This window comes from Atheta coriaria, unplaced genomic scaffold (genome assembly GCF_025399875.1).
Source record: "Atheta coriaria isolate IRGN ID8LTWV9N9 unplaced genomic scaffold, Caltech_Dcor_3.1 hic_scaffold_43_pilon, whole genome shotgun sequence".
Lineage (NCBI taxonomy): Eukaryota > Metazoa > Arthropoda > Insecta > Coleoptera > Staphylinidae > Dalotia > Dalotia coriaria.
Genome location: NW_027045485.1, coordinates 50,919 through 64,000, shown reverse-complemented (window position 1 = coordinate 64,000; position 13,082 = coordinate 50,919). Strand labels below are relative to the sequence as shown.

General features: G+C 34.4%; 1 protein-coding gene across 1 annotated transcript; it reads left to right on the top strand.

The window, feature by feature from the left end:
- The first annotated feature begins 9,628 nt into the window (after positions 1-9,628).
- LOC135802646 (thioredoxin domain-containing protein 3 homolog) lies at positions 9,629-12,764 on the top strand. Its single transcript, XM_065316254.1, has 4 exons — positions 9,629-10,366; positions 10,428-10,851; positions 11,130-11,673; positions 12,029-12,764. The coding sequence occupies exons 1-4, from the start codon at positions 10,175-10,177 to the stop codon at positions 12,762-12,764; spliced, it is 1,896 nt and encodes a 631-aa protein (XP_065172326.1). The 5' UTR covers positions 9,629-10,174.
- The last annotated feature ends 318 nt before the right edge of the window (positions 12,765-13,082 follow it).

Below are 13,082 nucleotides of genomic sequence, written 5' to 3'. Positions count from 1 at the left end.
ATTACCGACTAGCAAACGCGAAACTCGCGAGTAATTCGAACGAATTTTACTGAGTATCCCGACTCTCAAAAAATTAAACGTTGGTGGATATTACGTTATCCACGTTTTTGGTATTCCTCCTTCGGTGTGTATCGCGCCTGTAAAACCAGAGTTACAAACGCGAAAACCGCGACTGGATTGAACGCGTTTTATATAGTAGTATCCCGAATTTAAAAAATTGAAACGTTGATCGAAATTGTTTTCTTTCTTTTTTTGATCGCGCCTGGAAAACTCTAATTGCAAATCGCGAAAACAAAACGTATCTTCTAGGACAGACGGCGAGTTCAGTAATGATGATTGTATGCACGAGCATTTGTTTGCGCATAAAGATACAAGACAGCCCCTTTGGTGTCAGGTGTACTCACCCCCCTTGAAGACATCCGGCGTTTCTAGCAATGCTGGGTGGACTATCCCTGTACCAAGGACATAGTCCCGAGTGTGTCTCCCCTTCGGCTGTCACATACGCAGCAAAATGCTTTGCGCATCCACACGCCAGTCAGGGGGCACTCGTGACTGCCCCTCCGGTCAAGTCATCACCACGACTTACCTTCATCCGGCTCCTAGAAACTGGGATCTACGTCCAGAGTTTCTTGGGAGGATGCGTCCGATATTTTCCAAATCTTGGGTCCAAAACCTTTGGTAGGTTTGGCAGAAGTGGTCTGGATCCCCTCTCGTCCCCTCATGGGTTTTGGAATGTCTCACGGAATGGTTACCGATGGTTCGGATTTTTCGCGACGCGCACTCGGTTTTCTATTGCGGTATTCGGACAAGTCTTTGAGTTATATCACAAACATGGTACGACCCTCCATCGGTAGTTGTCCAGGGATTGGATTGATCATCAGTGAAAGTCTTGAACTAAACCGCGTCGCGACCCGCACTCGGTACTCATTATCGGTATACGGAAGTCTATAAATTATGTTTATCACATGGCACAGACCTCCATCGGTAATTGTTCAAGAATTTGACTGGTCATCAGTGAAAGTGTTGAAATAGACCGCGTCGCGACCCGCACTCGATAAGTATTTCGTTACACCTCTCCAGGTCATCGCGAATTACTTCACGTGCTGTGAATATAAATATAGATTAGCAGGAATATTTAGGAAGGACTCTGTAAATTAATTCTTTGAATTGAAAAAATAAAACAGGAACATTGCTTAAATTTGAACTTAAAAAATATATCTAAAAGAAATAAAATTGTTTTCATTATCTCCGTTATTGAAAAATAATTCATGATCCTATGTTTTTGAGTTTACCTGTTACACCACTACGCTAAACATCTACTAACACAAAGGCGCCAACACAATACAATAGAAAAACATTAATAATACTTGAAACCTCAAACGACAAATACCTAAACATTAAAGAAAACATACAACACCCCTCAAAAATCTACATTTACAACTACATCTATACTTGTAATACTCAACCACCTCAGTTCACTATACAAGACACAAAATAGTTAATCTCTGATACTCCCCTCAAAAACGTGCAAAACGTGTAAACTTAAAAAACATAAGTGTAAATTTATATCACGAATAATTAATAAAAAATAACATAAAAAAATATGTGTGAAATTTAATTTTGAACTGAGAATTCAGTAAGCAAATTAATTTAGAATATTCAGAAATCTTTCAAATATCGGAAGTAATGAAAATAATAAAGAATAAACGGTTAAGAAGTGGTGTGACATATTAGTACAAACAAGAAATACATAAACCGAAAACGAACGCGCCCGAGTTACAAGTAAATGCCCAAATAAATTGAATATTACCTGAAAAATAAGCAGAAAGAACAATTAGTATAGGTAAATTTTATATAAATATTGAAGTTCTTTTGTTTTACAATACCTATGATTTGACTACCGCGCACTTCACTTCTCACTTCATTTCGAATTATACGAGTAACGATTTATGTCCAAACATGGCATAAAATTCGCGACGCGGGTGCCGTTAGAAGTAGAATTTGAACAAAATAAAATACGCTTCAAAAGTAAACCGACTTTTAAAGCAATGTAAATCAATTTTCAAACCTGTTCCCATTTTTAGAATAATATGGAAAATACTTAGTCCCTCATGGCTTGGTCATCTCATCAGATCGGGTCACAGGGTCCTAGAATTAAAGAAAATGTAATATATAATAATAATATGACAAAGCACAAAGAAATATATAATATGATAAAAGCAAAAAATAAATATAATAAATAGAAACACTCACTATAATATTTATCACAAAACGCAACGACTATTGTCGAAATGTTAAAATCTTAAAATCAAACTAACACCGCGCGATGTTCTTTTTATTTTGCCTTCTGCTGGTGGCACTATTCTGCCGCGAAGTCACCGATAGAAGAATGTGCAAAGTAAATATAAACAACTGATAAAGACGGCCGCGCACCGCGCACGCTCTGCGGAGGTGAAACTGCGATCACCCCGTCACGTACGCACCACGTTTTCGGGTATGCAAAATCAAATTATAAATTTACGCAAAAAGTACTAAATTCATGAAAAATCTAGTGGGAATTCATTATTAATGTAGGTACGCGATTCGCTCTACAAAATGAGCTAGGTTCGTGGTTTCTACCGTTAAAATTGCGTTTCTTTCGCGGCGATAAGCAAACCCTCATCTAATACCATATAAAAAAAACACGCTGCATGCAAATTTTTATAAATCTTAAATATTTTATGTTAATTCGAAAAAGTAATTAATATATAACGCAAGTGACTCACTTGTGATGGTAATGTGCAATGATTTTCACTTGGTAACGACACTTTTCTGCAATTTTGTGAATTTTCCATACGGTACGCGCTGAGCTGCACGCTGCAACGAACGTTAGAACACGACTGATAATACTCTTGAGTGTTGTGCGATGCGCCTTTGCCCTGCCTCTCACCCCGCACCCCGACATGCGCGCGAAGAACATCAGGTGATATGACGTAGGCATTGATAAACCCGAATTCGAAAAGACGTAAACAATCCAAAATACACACATTCAATGCAATGTATTCTTTATCACATTCTTTCTTCTTTGTTACCTACTATAATTCGTTGCAAATATAAAAATGCTTATGAAATTGGAATTAAAAGTATAACAGTTTTATTCACAGTATTCGCGACGCGGATGCCGTTAAAGGTAGAATTAAAACAAAAAAAAAAACAAGAAACATGCTTCAAAACTAAATCAATTTTAAGCAATTTTCAAACCTGCGATAATGTGAATGACATCCATGGGTCGACGAAGTCCACCAGTTCAATTAGAAAACCAAACCAGCATCGGAAGTAAAGGGGGTTGCCATCCACAGCGTAACAACTGATACACTGTATAAAAATAAACCAAACATTTTTATAATTTATTATAAAGCCGACTTATTACTATTGTTAGAATGTGTAAAAATCGTGAAATCAAAATAACAACACCGCGCGATGTTCTTTTATTTTACTTGTGCTGTACTATTGGCACTATTCTGCCACAAAGTGAACACCACAAAAATGTGCAAAGTAAACAAACAACTGATAGGACGGACCAAAACCAAATTATTCGAATTACGCAAAAACTGATAAATTCATGAAAAATCCAATTAGAATTGACTTATGTACACGAATCGCTCTTCAAAATGACCTAGGTTTGTGGATTCTAATGTTAAAATTGTGTTTCTTTTGCGAAGATAAGCAAACCCCTATCTAACACCGTATAAAAAAAAACTGCAGCATGCAAATTTTTAGAAATCTTCAATATTATACATTTATTCGATGAAATATGAATATATAATGCAATAGACTCACTTGTGATGGTATTGTGCAATGATTTTCACTTGGTAACTCGACTTTTTTGCAGATTTTGTGTGAATTTTCAGCAATCGCTTAACGGAGCTGCACGCTGCATGGAACGTTGTCACTCGGCTGATACTCTTGCGTGTGCGCTGCGCAAGATTGCGATTAAGCAGTGTTGCCCTTCCTCTCACCCCGCACCCCGACATGCGCGCGAAGACGAACAGGTGATGTGACGTAGCAATTGATAAACCCGAATTCGACAAAGTGTAAAGAATCCAAAATACACATATTTAATTTAATGCATTCTTTCTCACTTTCTAACATTTTAAATACGCAAATTATGTTATTGTGAGGGTTTATTAAATTGAAATTAAATGTTTAATATTTAATTAAAAGAAAATAAATTATATAAATTATAAATTAAAGAAATATTTGTGCAAAGAGTAAAATTCTCAAAAACAAACAATAAACATTTGATTTTTTAATTTTATTCAACATTTTTTAATAAAATATCACCTGTCCAGCAAATATTTGGATGAAATACTGCTCAGCAGTTTGTTGTAACAAATGAAACTAAAACGATTTAAGCAGTGAACAGCTGTATTTCATAAAATAAAACAGAAATCATAAAAAATTTCAATTTTACAGCAATTTTTTAATATTCTTACGCTGCACGACTATCAAATCATTTTCAATGCCGCATTTACCGTCTGAATTCACACGAACATGGATGTACACGCACTACTACTACCAAACCACCTCACTGATGTAAATAAACTTGTGCGGTGACATCATTTGATTTAATTTATTGCAAATAGTGCATTCTAGCGTCATCTAGGATTCATTTCGAATGTTCACATCACAAAAACTCGTTTGTTGATATCAGCAAGATGTAAGATATTTGTTTGTAGCAGGTAGAATTAAATGTTGATGTTTCTAGACTAAATGCTTCATTTTGAGTACAAAATTATTTGCATTGTGAACAAAATTAAATAAATCAAACAAAATTTAATTATTTTCTCTTATTTTCATCTAAATTTATTGTTTATTATTATTATTTTAGTAATACAATAAAATTGGATAGTTTTATTTTATTAATTAATTTAATCGCTATTAATTTATAATTTTATTTTAAGCCTGATAAAAAACAACAAAATAAAACATCAAAAAACTAAAAAAAATTAAAAAATTCAAATTTTTACAGATAATTTAGGGCAAAACGTTATTTTATGTTATTGTTAAAGTCTTAACGATTCCATATCTTAAAAATCACAGTTTAGTAAACCAAACATCGTTTTATTATAAAAAAGTGATTAATAAAATAAATTACAGTACACGTAGCGCCACCTATGTTTCATTTATGTAAGTTGTATATAAATTCGTTATTTATAAAAAACTATAATAAAAACTAAAAAAATTAGTAAAATTAACGCATAAATTTAAAAATTAATTAAAAAATATAATTCCCTTTATTAAATCAGTGTATCTTTAACAACATTTCTACGAAAGCAAAAATTGAATTTAAATTTAAACGATCATGTCTTTATCGTCATTATCTTAACTATAAGATAAAAGTGCAACTATCATTGCAAATTGCAGGTTAATATCGCACAATTAAACGCCCAAATATCCACATAATATTTAAAAACTTTTTAATTAACTAGTGGATTTTGAACGGGAATTTAGTGTGAAGCAATTTTTTTAAAGTGAAATTTTTTCTTAAAGAAATATTTGCTTAAAACACGCAAGGAGTCTCGAACACACGAATCTAAGCATCCTCCATCGTCAAACTATGTCCTAGACCCTTATACGTGCGATAAATCATTGGTAACTAATTAATTTAAACTATTATTTATACTTAATTCAATTAAAAATAGTTTAAGTAAAGAAAACATTGCTTTAAGTAAGTAAAACAAAAATAAAATCACCACAATAAAAAAATAATCACTTTATAAGTAATTTTATGTTTAAACATATATTAAATAACTTAAGTCAATTACTTAAGTCAATTAAGATAACTTAAGTCAATGTTAACACTTAAGAAACAATCGCATAAACATTTTCCATCCTCAAAAGTGAAAAAACGAGTATTGCGATCAGTTACAATCAGTTGAATGTAAACGTATGCAGTTCAAATTTATTTCATTGATACGTAACGACAGTGATTAGGAAACAGCGCGAAAACAAAAGCGCACGCACAAAAAAAGTCTTCACAGATAAGAGAGAAAAAACACAGTGCCTCAATGTGGTCTCGAATACCCTATGTCGCTTCCCAAAGAAAGCGATCACATATTGGGTACGTCGGGACCACATCAGGTAATTATCTAATTAGGAGCTTCGGGCTTATCACTGCAAATCACCAAACTTGAAAATTGAACTCAAATTTACGCAAAAATTACTAAATTCATGAAAATCTAATTAGAATTCATTAATGTAGGTACGCGATTCGCTCTACAAAATGAGCTAGGTTCGTGGTTTCTACCGTTAAAATTGCGTTTCTTCCGCGGCGATAAGCAAACCCCTATCTAATACCATATAAAAAACACGATGCATGCAAATTTTATAAATCTTAAATATTTTAAATTAATTTGAAAAAAATTAACATATAACGCAAGTGACTCACTTGTGATGGTAATGTGCAATGAATATCACTTGGTAACGACACTTTTCTGCAGATTTTGTGAATTTTCAGCAATTTTTTAGCGGAGCTGCACGTTGCAGCGAACGTTCGAACCCGACTGATACTCTTGAGTGTGCGATGCGCGAGATTAAGCAGTGTTGCCCTACCTCTCCTGCCCCCGCATGCGCGCGAAGAACATCAGGTGATATGACGTAGGCATTGATAAACCCGAATTCGAAAAGACGTAAACAATCCAAAATACACACACTCAATTCAATGTATTCTTTATCACATTCTTTCTTCTTTGTTACCTACTTTAATTCGTTGCAAATATAAGAATGCTTATGAAATTGGAATTAAAAGTATAACAGTTTTATTCACAGTATTCGCGACGCGGATGCCGTTAAAGGTAGAATTAAAAACAAGTAACATGCTTCAAAAATTAAATCAATTCAAAATTCAAACCTGCGATAAGGTGAATGACACTTAGTCATCCATGTGTCGACGAAGTCCACGAGTCCAATTAGAAAACCAAACCAGCATCGGAAGTAAAGGGGTTGCCATCCACACCGTAACAATTGATACACTGTATAAAAATAAACCAAACATTTTTATAATTTATTATAAAGCCGGCTTACTACTATTGTTTGAATGTGTAAAATCTTGAAATCAAAATTTCAATACCTCGCGATGTTCTTTTATTTTACTTGCACTGCACTATTGGCACTATTCTGCCACAAAGTGAACACCACAAAAATGTGCAAAGTAAACAAACAACTGATAGGATGAACGCGCACGCCGCGCATGCTCTGCGAAGGTGAAGCAGCGGTCATCTCTTCACGTACGCGCGATGATTCTGGTGCTTGCAGAACCAAATTACTCGAATTACAAAAACTAATAAATTTAAGAAAAATCTAATTAGAATTCATTAATGTACGCGATTCGCTCTTCAAAATGAGATAGGTTCGTTGTTCCTAACGTTAAAATTGTGTTTCTTTCGCGGCGATAAGCAAACCCCTATCTGACACCATATAAAAAAAACTGCAGCATGCAATTTTTTAAAAATCTTAAATATTATACGTTTATTCAATGAAATATGAATATATAATGCAAGAGACTTACTTGTGATGGTAAGGTGCAATGATTTTCACTTGGTAACTCGACTTTTCTGCAGATTTTGTGAATTTTCAGCGATCGCTTAACGGAGCTGCACGCTGCAACAAACGTTGTCACTCGACTGATACTCTTGCGTGTGCGCTGCGCAAGATTGCGATTAAGCAGTATTACCCTACCTCTCACCCCGCACCCTGATATGCGCGCGAAGACGATCAGGTGATGTGAAGTACGCATTGATAAACCCGAAATCGACAAGGTGTAAACAATACAAAATACACATATTGAATTTAATGTATTCTTTCTCACTTTCTAACATTTTAAAAACACGAATCATGTTATTGTGAGTGTTTATTAAATTGAAATTAAATATTTTACATTTAATTTAAAGAAAATAATTTATATAAATTATAAATTAATGAAAAATTTGAGTAAACATTCAAAAATCAAAATAAATAATAAAAATTTTATTTTTTAATTTTATTCAACATTTTAAATGAAATCACCTGTCTAGCAAATATTTGGATGAAATGCTGCTCAGCTGTTTGTTGTAACAAATAAAACTAAAATGATTTAAAAAGCGAACAGCTGTATTTCATGAAATAAAACCAAAATCATAAAAAATGTCAATTTTACAGCAATTTTTTAATATTCTTGCGCCGCGCGACAATCAAATCATTTTCAATGCCGCTTTTACCGTCTGAATTCACACGGACATGGATGTACACGCACTACCACTATCAAACCACCTCACTGATGTAAATAAACTTGTGCTGTGACATCACCTGATTTATTTTATTGCAAATAGTGCATTCTAGCGTCATCTAGGATTCATTTCGAATGTTCACATCACAAAAACTTGTTTGTTGATATCAGAATGATGGAAGATATTTGTTTGTAGCAGGTAGAATTAAATGTTGATGTTTTAGAATAAATGCTGGGTTTTGAGTACAATGTTATTTATATTGTGCACAAATTTAAATAAATCAAATCGAAATTTTATTCTTTTCTCTTATTTATATTCTAATTCATTGTTTATTATTATTATTTTAGTAATATAACAAAATTGAATTGTTTTATTTTATTAATTAATTTATTCGCTATTAATTTATCATTATATTTTAAGTCTGATAAAAAACAACAAAATAAAACAACAAAAACAATAAAATTACAAAATTCAAATTTTTAGAGATAATTTAGGGCAATACGTTATATTATGTTATTATTAAAGTCTCAACGTTTCCATATCTTCAAAATCACAATTTTGTAAACCAAATATCGTTTTATTATAAATAAAATAAATTACAGTACACGTAGCGCAACCTATGTTTCATTTATGTAAGTTGTAAATAAATTCGTTATTTATAAAAACTATAATAAAACTAAAAAATTAATAAAATTAACGCATAAATTAAACAAATAATAAAAAATATAATTCCCTTTATTAAATCAGTGTTTATTTAACAACATTTCTAAAAAAACAGAAATTCAATTTAAATTTAGACGCTTATGTCTTTATCGTCATTATCTTAACTATAAGATAAAAGTGCAACTATCATTGCAAATTGCAGGTTAATATCGCACAATTTAAAGCCCAAATATCCACATAATATTAAAAACTTCCTAATTAACTAGTGGATTTTGAACGGAATTTAGTGTGAAGCAATTTTTTAAAGTGAAATTTTTTTAAAGAAATATTTACTTAAAACACGCAAGGAGTCTCGAACACACGAATCTAAGCATCCTCCATCGTCAAACTATGTCCTAGACCCTTATACGTGCGATAAGACATTTGCAACTAATTAATTTAAACTATTATTTATACATAATTCAATTAAAAATAGTTTAAGTAAAGAAAGCATTGCTTTAAGTAAGTAAAACAAAAATAAAGTCATCACAATAAAAGAATAACACTTTATAAGTAATTTTATGCTTAAACATAAATTAAATAACTTAAGTCAATTACTTAAGTCAATTAAGATAACTTAAGTCAATGTTAACACTTAAGAAACAATTCCATAAACTTTTTCTCTTCTCAAAAGTGAAAAACGAGTAAGCGATCAGTTACAATCAGTTGAGCGTAAACTGCATACGTTCAAATTTATTTCATTGATACGTAACGACAGTGATTAGGAAACTGCGCGAAAACAAAAGCGCACGCACAAAAAAAGTCTTCACAGATAAGAGAGAAAAAACACAGTGCCTCAATGTGGTCTCGAATACCCTATGCCGCTTCCCAAAGAAAGCGATCACATATTGGGTACGTCGGGACCACATCAGGTAATTATCTAATTAGGAGCTTCGGGCTTATCACTGCAAATCACCAAACTTGAAAATTGAACTCATCGATGACGCATGCACTTAACCAAGTCAAAAGATAAGACGCGTAGACTTCATACACTTATAGAAAACACGTTATCAACTCGTCAATATATAGATATTGCAATTTGAGTGTAAAATTATCAGTTTCACAAATAAAAGTGATAATATTTTGAAGATTTTAAGTTTAGTGCATTTAAAGGTGTATTTTTGGTTGCATATAGTAAAAGAAGTTTTGAATTAAATTTCATCAAGTTTGTATGTAAATCTATTGATCAAACAATTGAGTATTAATCAAAATAGTGTCTTGACAGGATGGCGAAAGCAAAACAAGTTCAATTACAGATTGATATCACCTCCGATGAGGAATGGGAGAAGTTTCTTCAGCGAGATGGTCTTCTCGTGGTGGATATCTACTCGGAATGGTGTGGTCCATGCTTGGCAATGCAGGGAAACCTCAAGAAGATAAAACTTGAGAGTGGGGGAGATTTTCTCCATCTTGGAATGGTCCCAAAATAAATTTAAATTAATTTTACATCCAAAATAAATTTTGTAATGTTTTTTACAGGCTAGATCAAATAATGTGGAAGCCCTGAAACGTTTTCGTAATAAATCTGAACCAACATGGATGTTTATCGCAAAAGGTCAACAAGTAGGTTTACTTTTTGGGTCCAACGCTCCCGAATTACAAAGAATGATTATGGATGAAATGGTTAAAGAAAAAGAATGTTTGGAAGGAATACGCACACGTCCCCAACGTTTACCAGAAGAAAACTCCGAGCAGGAGCAAGCAACATTTGAAAAACACGCCAAAATTGAACAGGACCGTGAAAGGGTTAAAGTGGAGAAAGCCCAGAGACAACTCAAAGACAGACGAATTGCTCAGGCTAAAAATATATTGGATACAATGGCGCATCTTGGATTAATCATCATTTTTCCGCATGCTGTTAAAAAAAGCAGTGATATTTTGGATGAATTTTTACCTCATACGGGTATAGCTATCTCCAAAAAGAAAGACCTCAACTTACAGAGGAAGCAATTGAAGATATAGAATTCTATCACCTGATAAGATGCCTGAAGCATGCAAACATCACCTTTGTAGTGAACGTGCTCTAGCATTGATGTTAACAGTTGATCAAGAGATGAATCCTGGTCCTTTGGATGAAACTATACTGTAATTTGCTTATGGAGCAACCAAAATTGCTCCAGGGAACCAGGGACACCTGCTTATTCATTGTTAAAATCCCAGGTAACTAAAAGATCCAGGAAGAAGCTGAAGCCATAAAACAACAACAAATGCAAGCCATGTTGGAGTTAGATGAAGGTATTGATCAACTAGAAGAGGAGGAAGTAGAGGTAGAAGAAGAAGCTGAAGAGGAAGAAGCGGAAGAAGAACAGGTGGCTGAGGTAATAGATCCCAATGAGTTTAGACGGGTTAGTTCCACCTTTAGTCCAACGGCTATTACAATTGAGATTGAAGATTTGGTTGAAGAGGAAGTTGTGGAGGAAGAAGTAGACGAGGCGGATCTTTGGGGTCTATGGGCACCTGCGAATGACTTGGTTAAGTCTACAGCGTTGAAATATTGTTTCCCCTTGATTACATCTGCGCTGATATTGCCGGAACCGGAACCAGCGCCTGCGCATCTTGCGATTGCGTTTGAAGTGTTTAAGAAGCATGATATCTATAAGGTTATGGATGAGTATGAGAGTGAGATTCTGGCGTTTGGGTTTTTCACTTCGGATCAACCTGATGAGGCTAAACTTATTGCTAAGACGAAGAAACAGTATGAGAAACACTTCACAGGGACTAATTAGTAAGTAAAATTTGATGGTATGTCAAGGGTTCAGCTCCTAAATATGTTTTTAAATTATTTGGTAGTAGGGAGTCTCTTTTACCATTAGCAGGGAGTAGAGGGGTTTAACCTTCATTTTTAGGTGGGGGTAGAAATCCTTCACTTTCTCTACTATCTAAAATCTTCTAAAATCTTCCTAAATATATTTTTAAATGGAGGTGGGGCATCTCCTGCACCTTCAACAAGGAGTAGAGGTGTTTAACCTTCACTTTTGGGTGGGGGTAGAGGCCTTTTATCTTTCTTACCTTATATATCAATACCTAAAGATCTTAAAACCTTCTAAATACCACCTAAACATATTTTTTTTATTTTCCAGTGGAGAAAAATTGGTCCTCAAAGTAGCAAAAAGAAAATCAGACCCTATTCTAGCCTTCGCCCAACTAGGACCAACCTACATGTCCTCAAACGTTGATACAGGAGAACGTGACTGTTCGCATTTCTTCCCGGAAAACTACGAGGACGAAGACGCGGAAATAGCTCCCCTTCAACCAAGACACACTACTTTTATTGAAGATACAATTGGTGAAGACCAAGAAGAGATGATATTTGAAGGTGTGTTACACGGTGAAGAAGAAGAAGATTTAGGAGACCTAGGAGGTGAAGTGGAAGACATACCTCCAATGGAAATGAGTGAATTACCCCAAGTTGAAGACGAAGAAGAAGGTGAAGAAGGTGAAGGTCAAGATAAAGCAACCTCACCCCCACCACCATCAATGAGTACAAGTAAAATGAAAGTCAAGTCAACCACAAGTAAATTAAACGCAAAGATTACAGCTTCAAGGATGCAATACACACAAGAAGCTCCTCCACCACCTCCTGTTATACCAGAAGGTGGAGAAGCTACTGAAGGTGAAGAAGGAGAAGGACCTCCACCCCCACCACCTGAAGGTGAAACTACTGAAGCACCCCCACCTCCTCCTCCACCTGAAGGTGAAGGAGATGCCCCACCTCCTCCTCCACCTACTGAAGAAGCTCCTGCACCTGAAGAACCACCTCCGGAAGCACCCCCACCTGAAGAACCTAAAAATGAAGAAGAAGAGGAAGGAGATTAATCAAATATATTCACTGTTACATAATAAACAGTTATTTACACTTTTTTGTTCACCTTGAGCGTAATTTTGGGTAAGAATTAGAACAATAGGTCATGCATTGAGCACACAATGAGTTTGGTACGAGTACACGAGGTGCCATGTTGAATTACTCTAGTCGCCTAGTGTCGACCTTGCTCCGTATTTCTTCTTTGAGGTAATTCGAGCCAACCTCCGACCTTGGTCAGCGAATTGAAATCTGAATCGAATTTATACTAGTTTTAAGTTTCAAGTGTGAACCTAGAGTGTGGGCAATAATTGCAACATGTGTGCAACCACCGA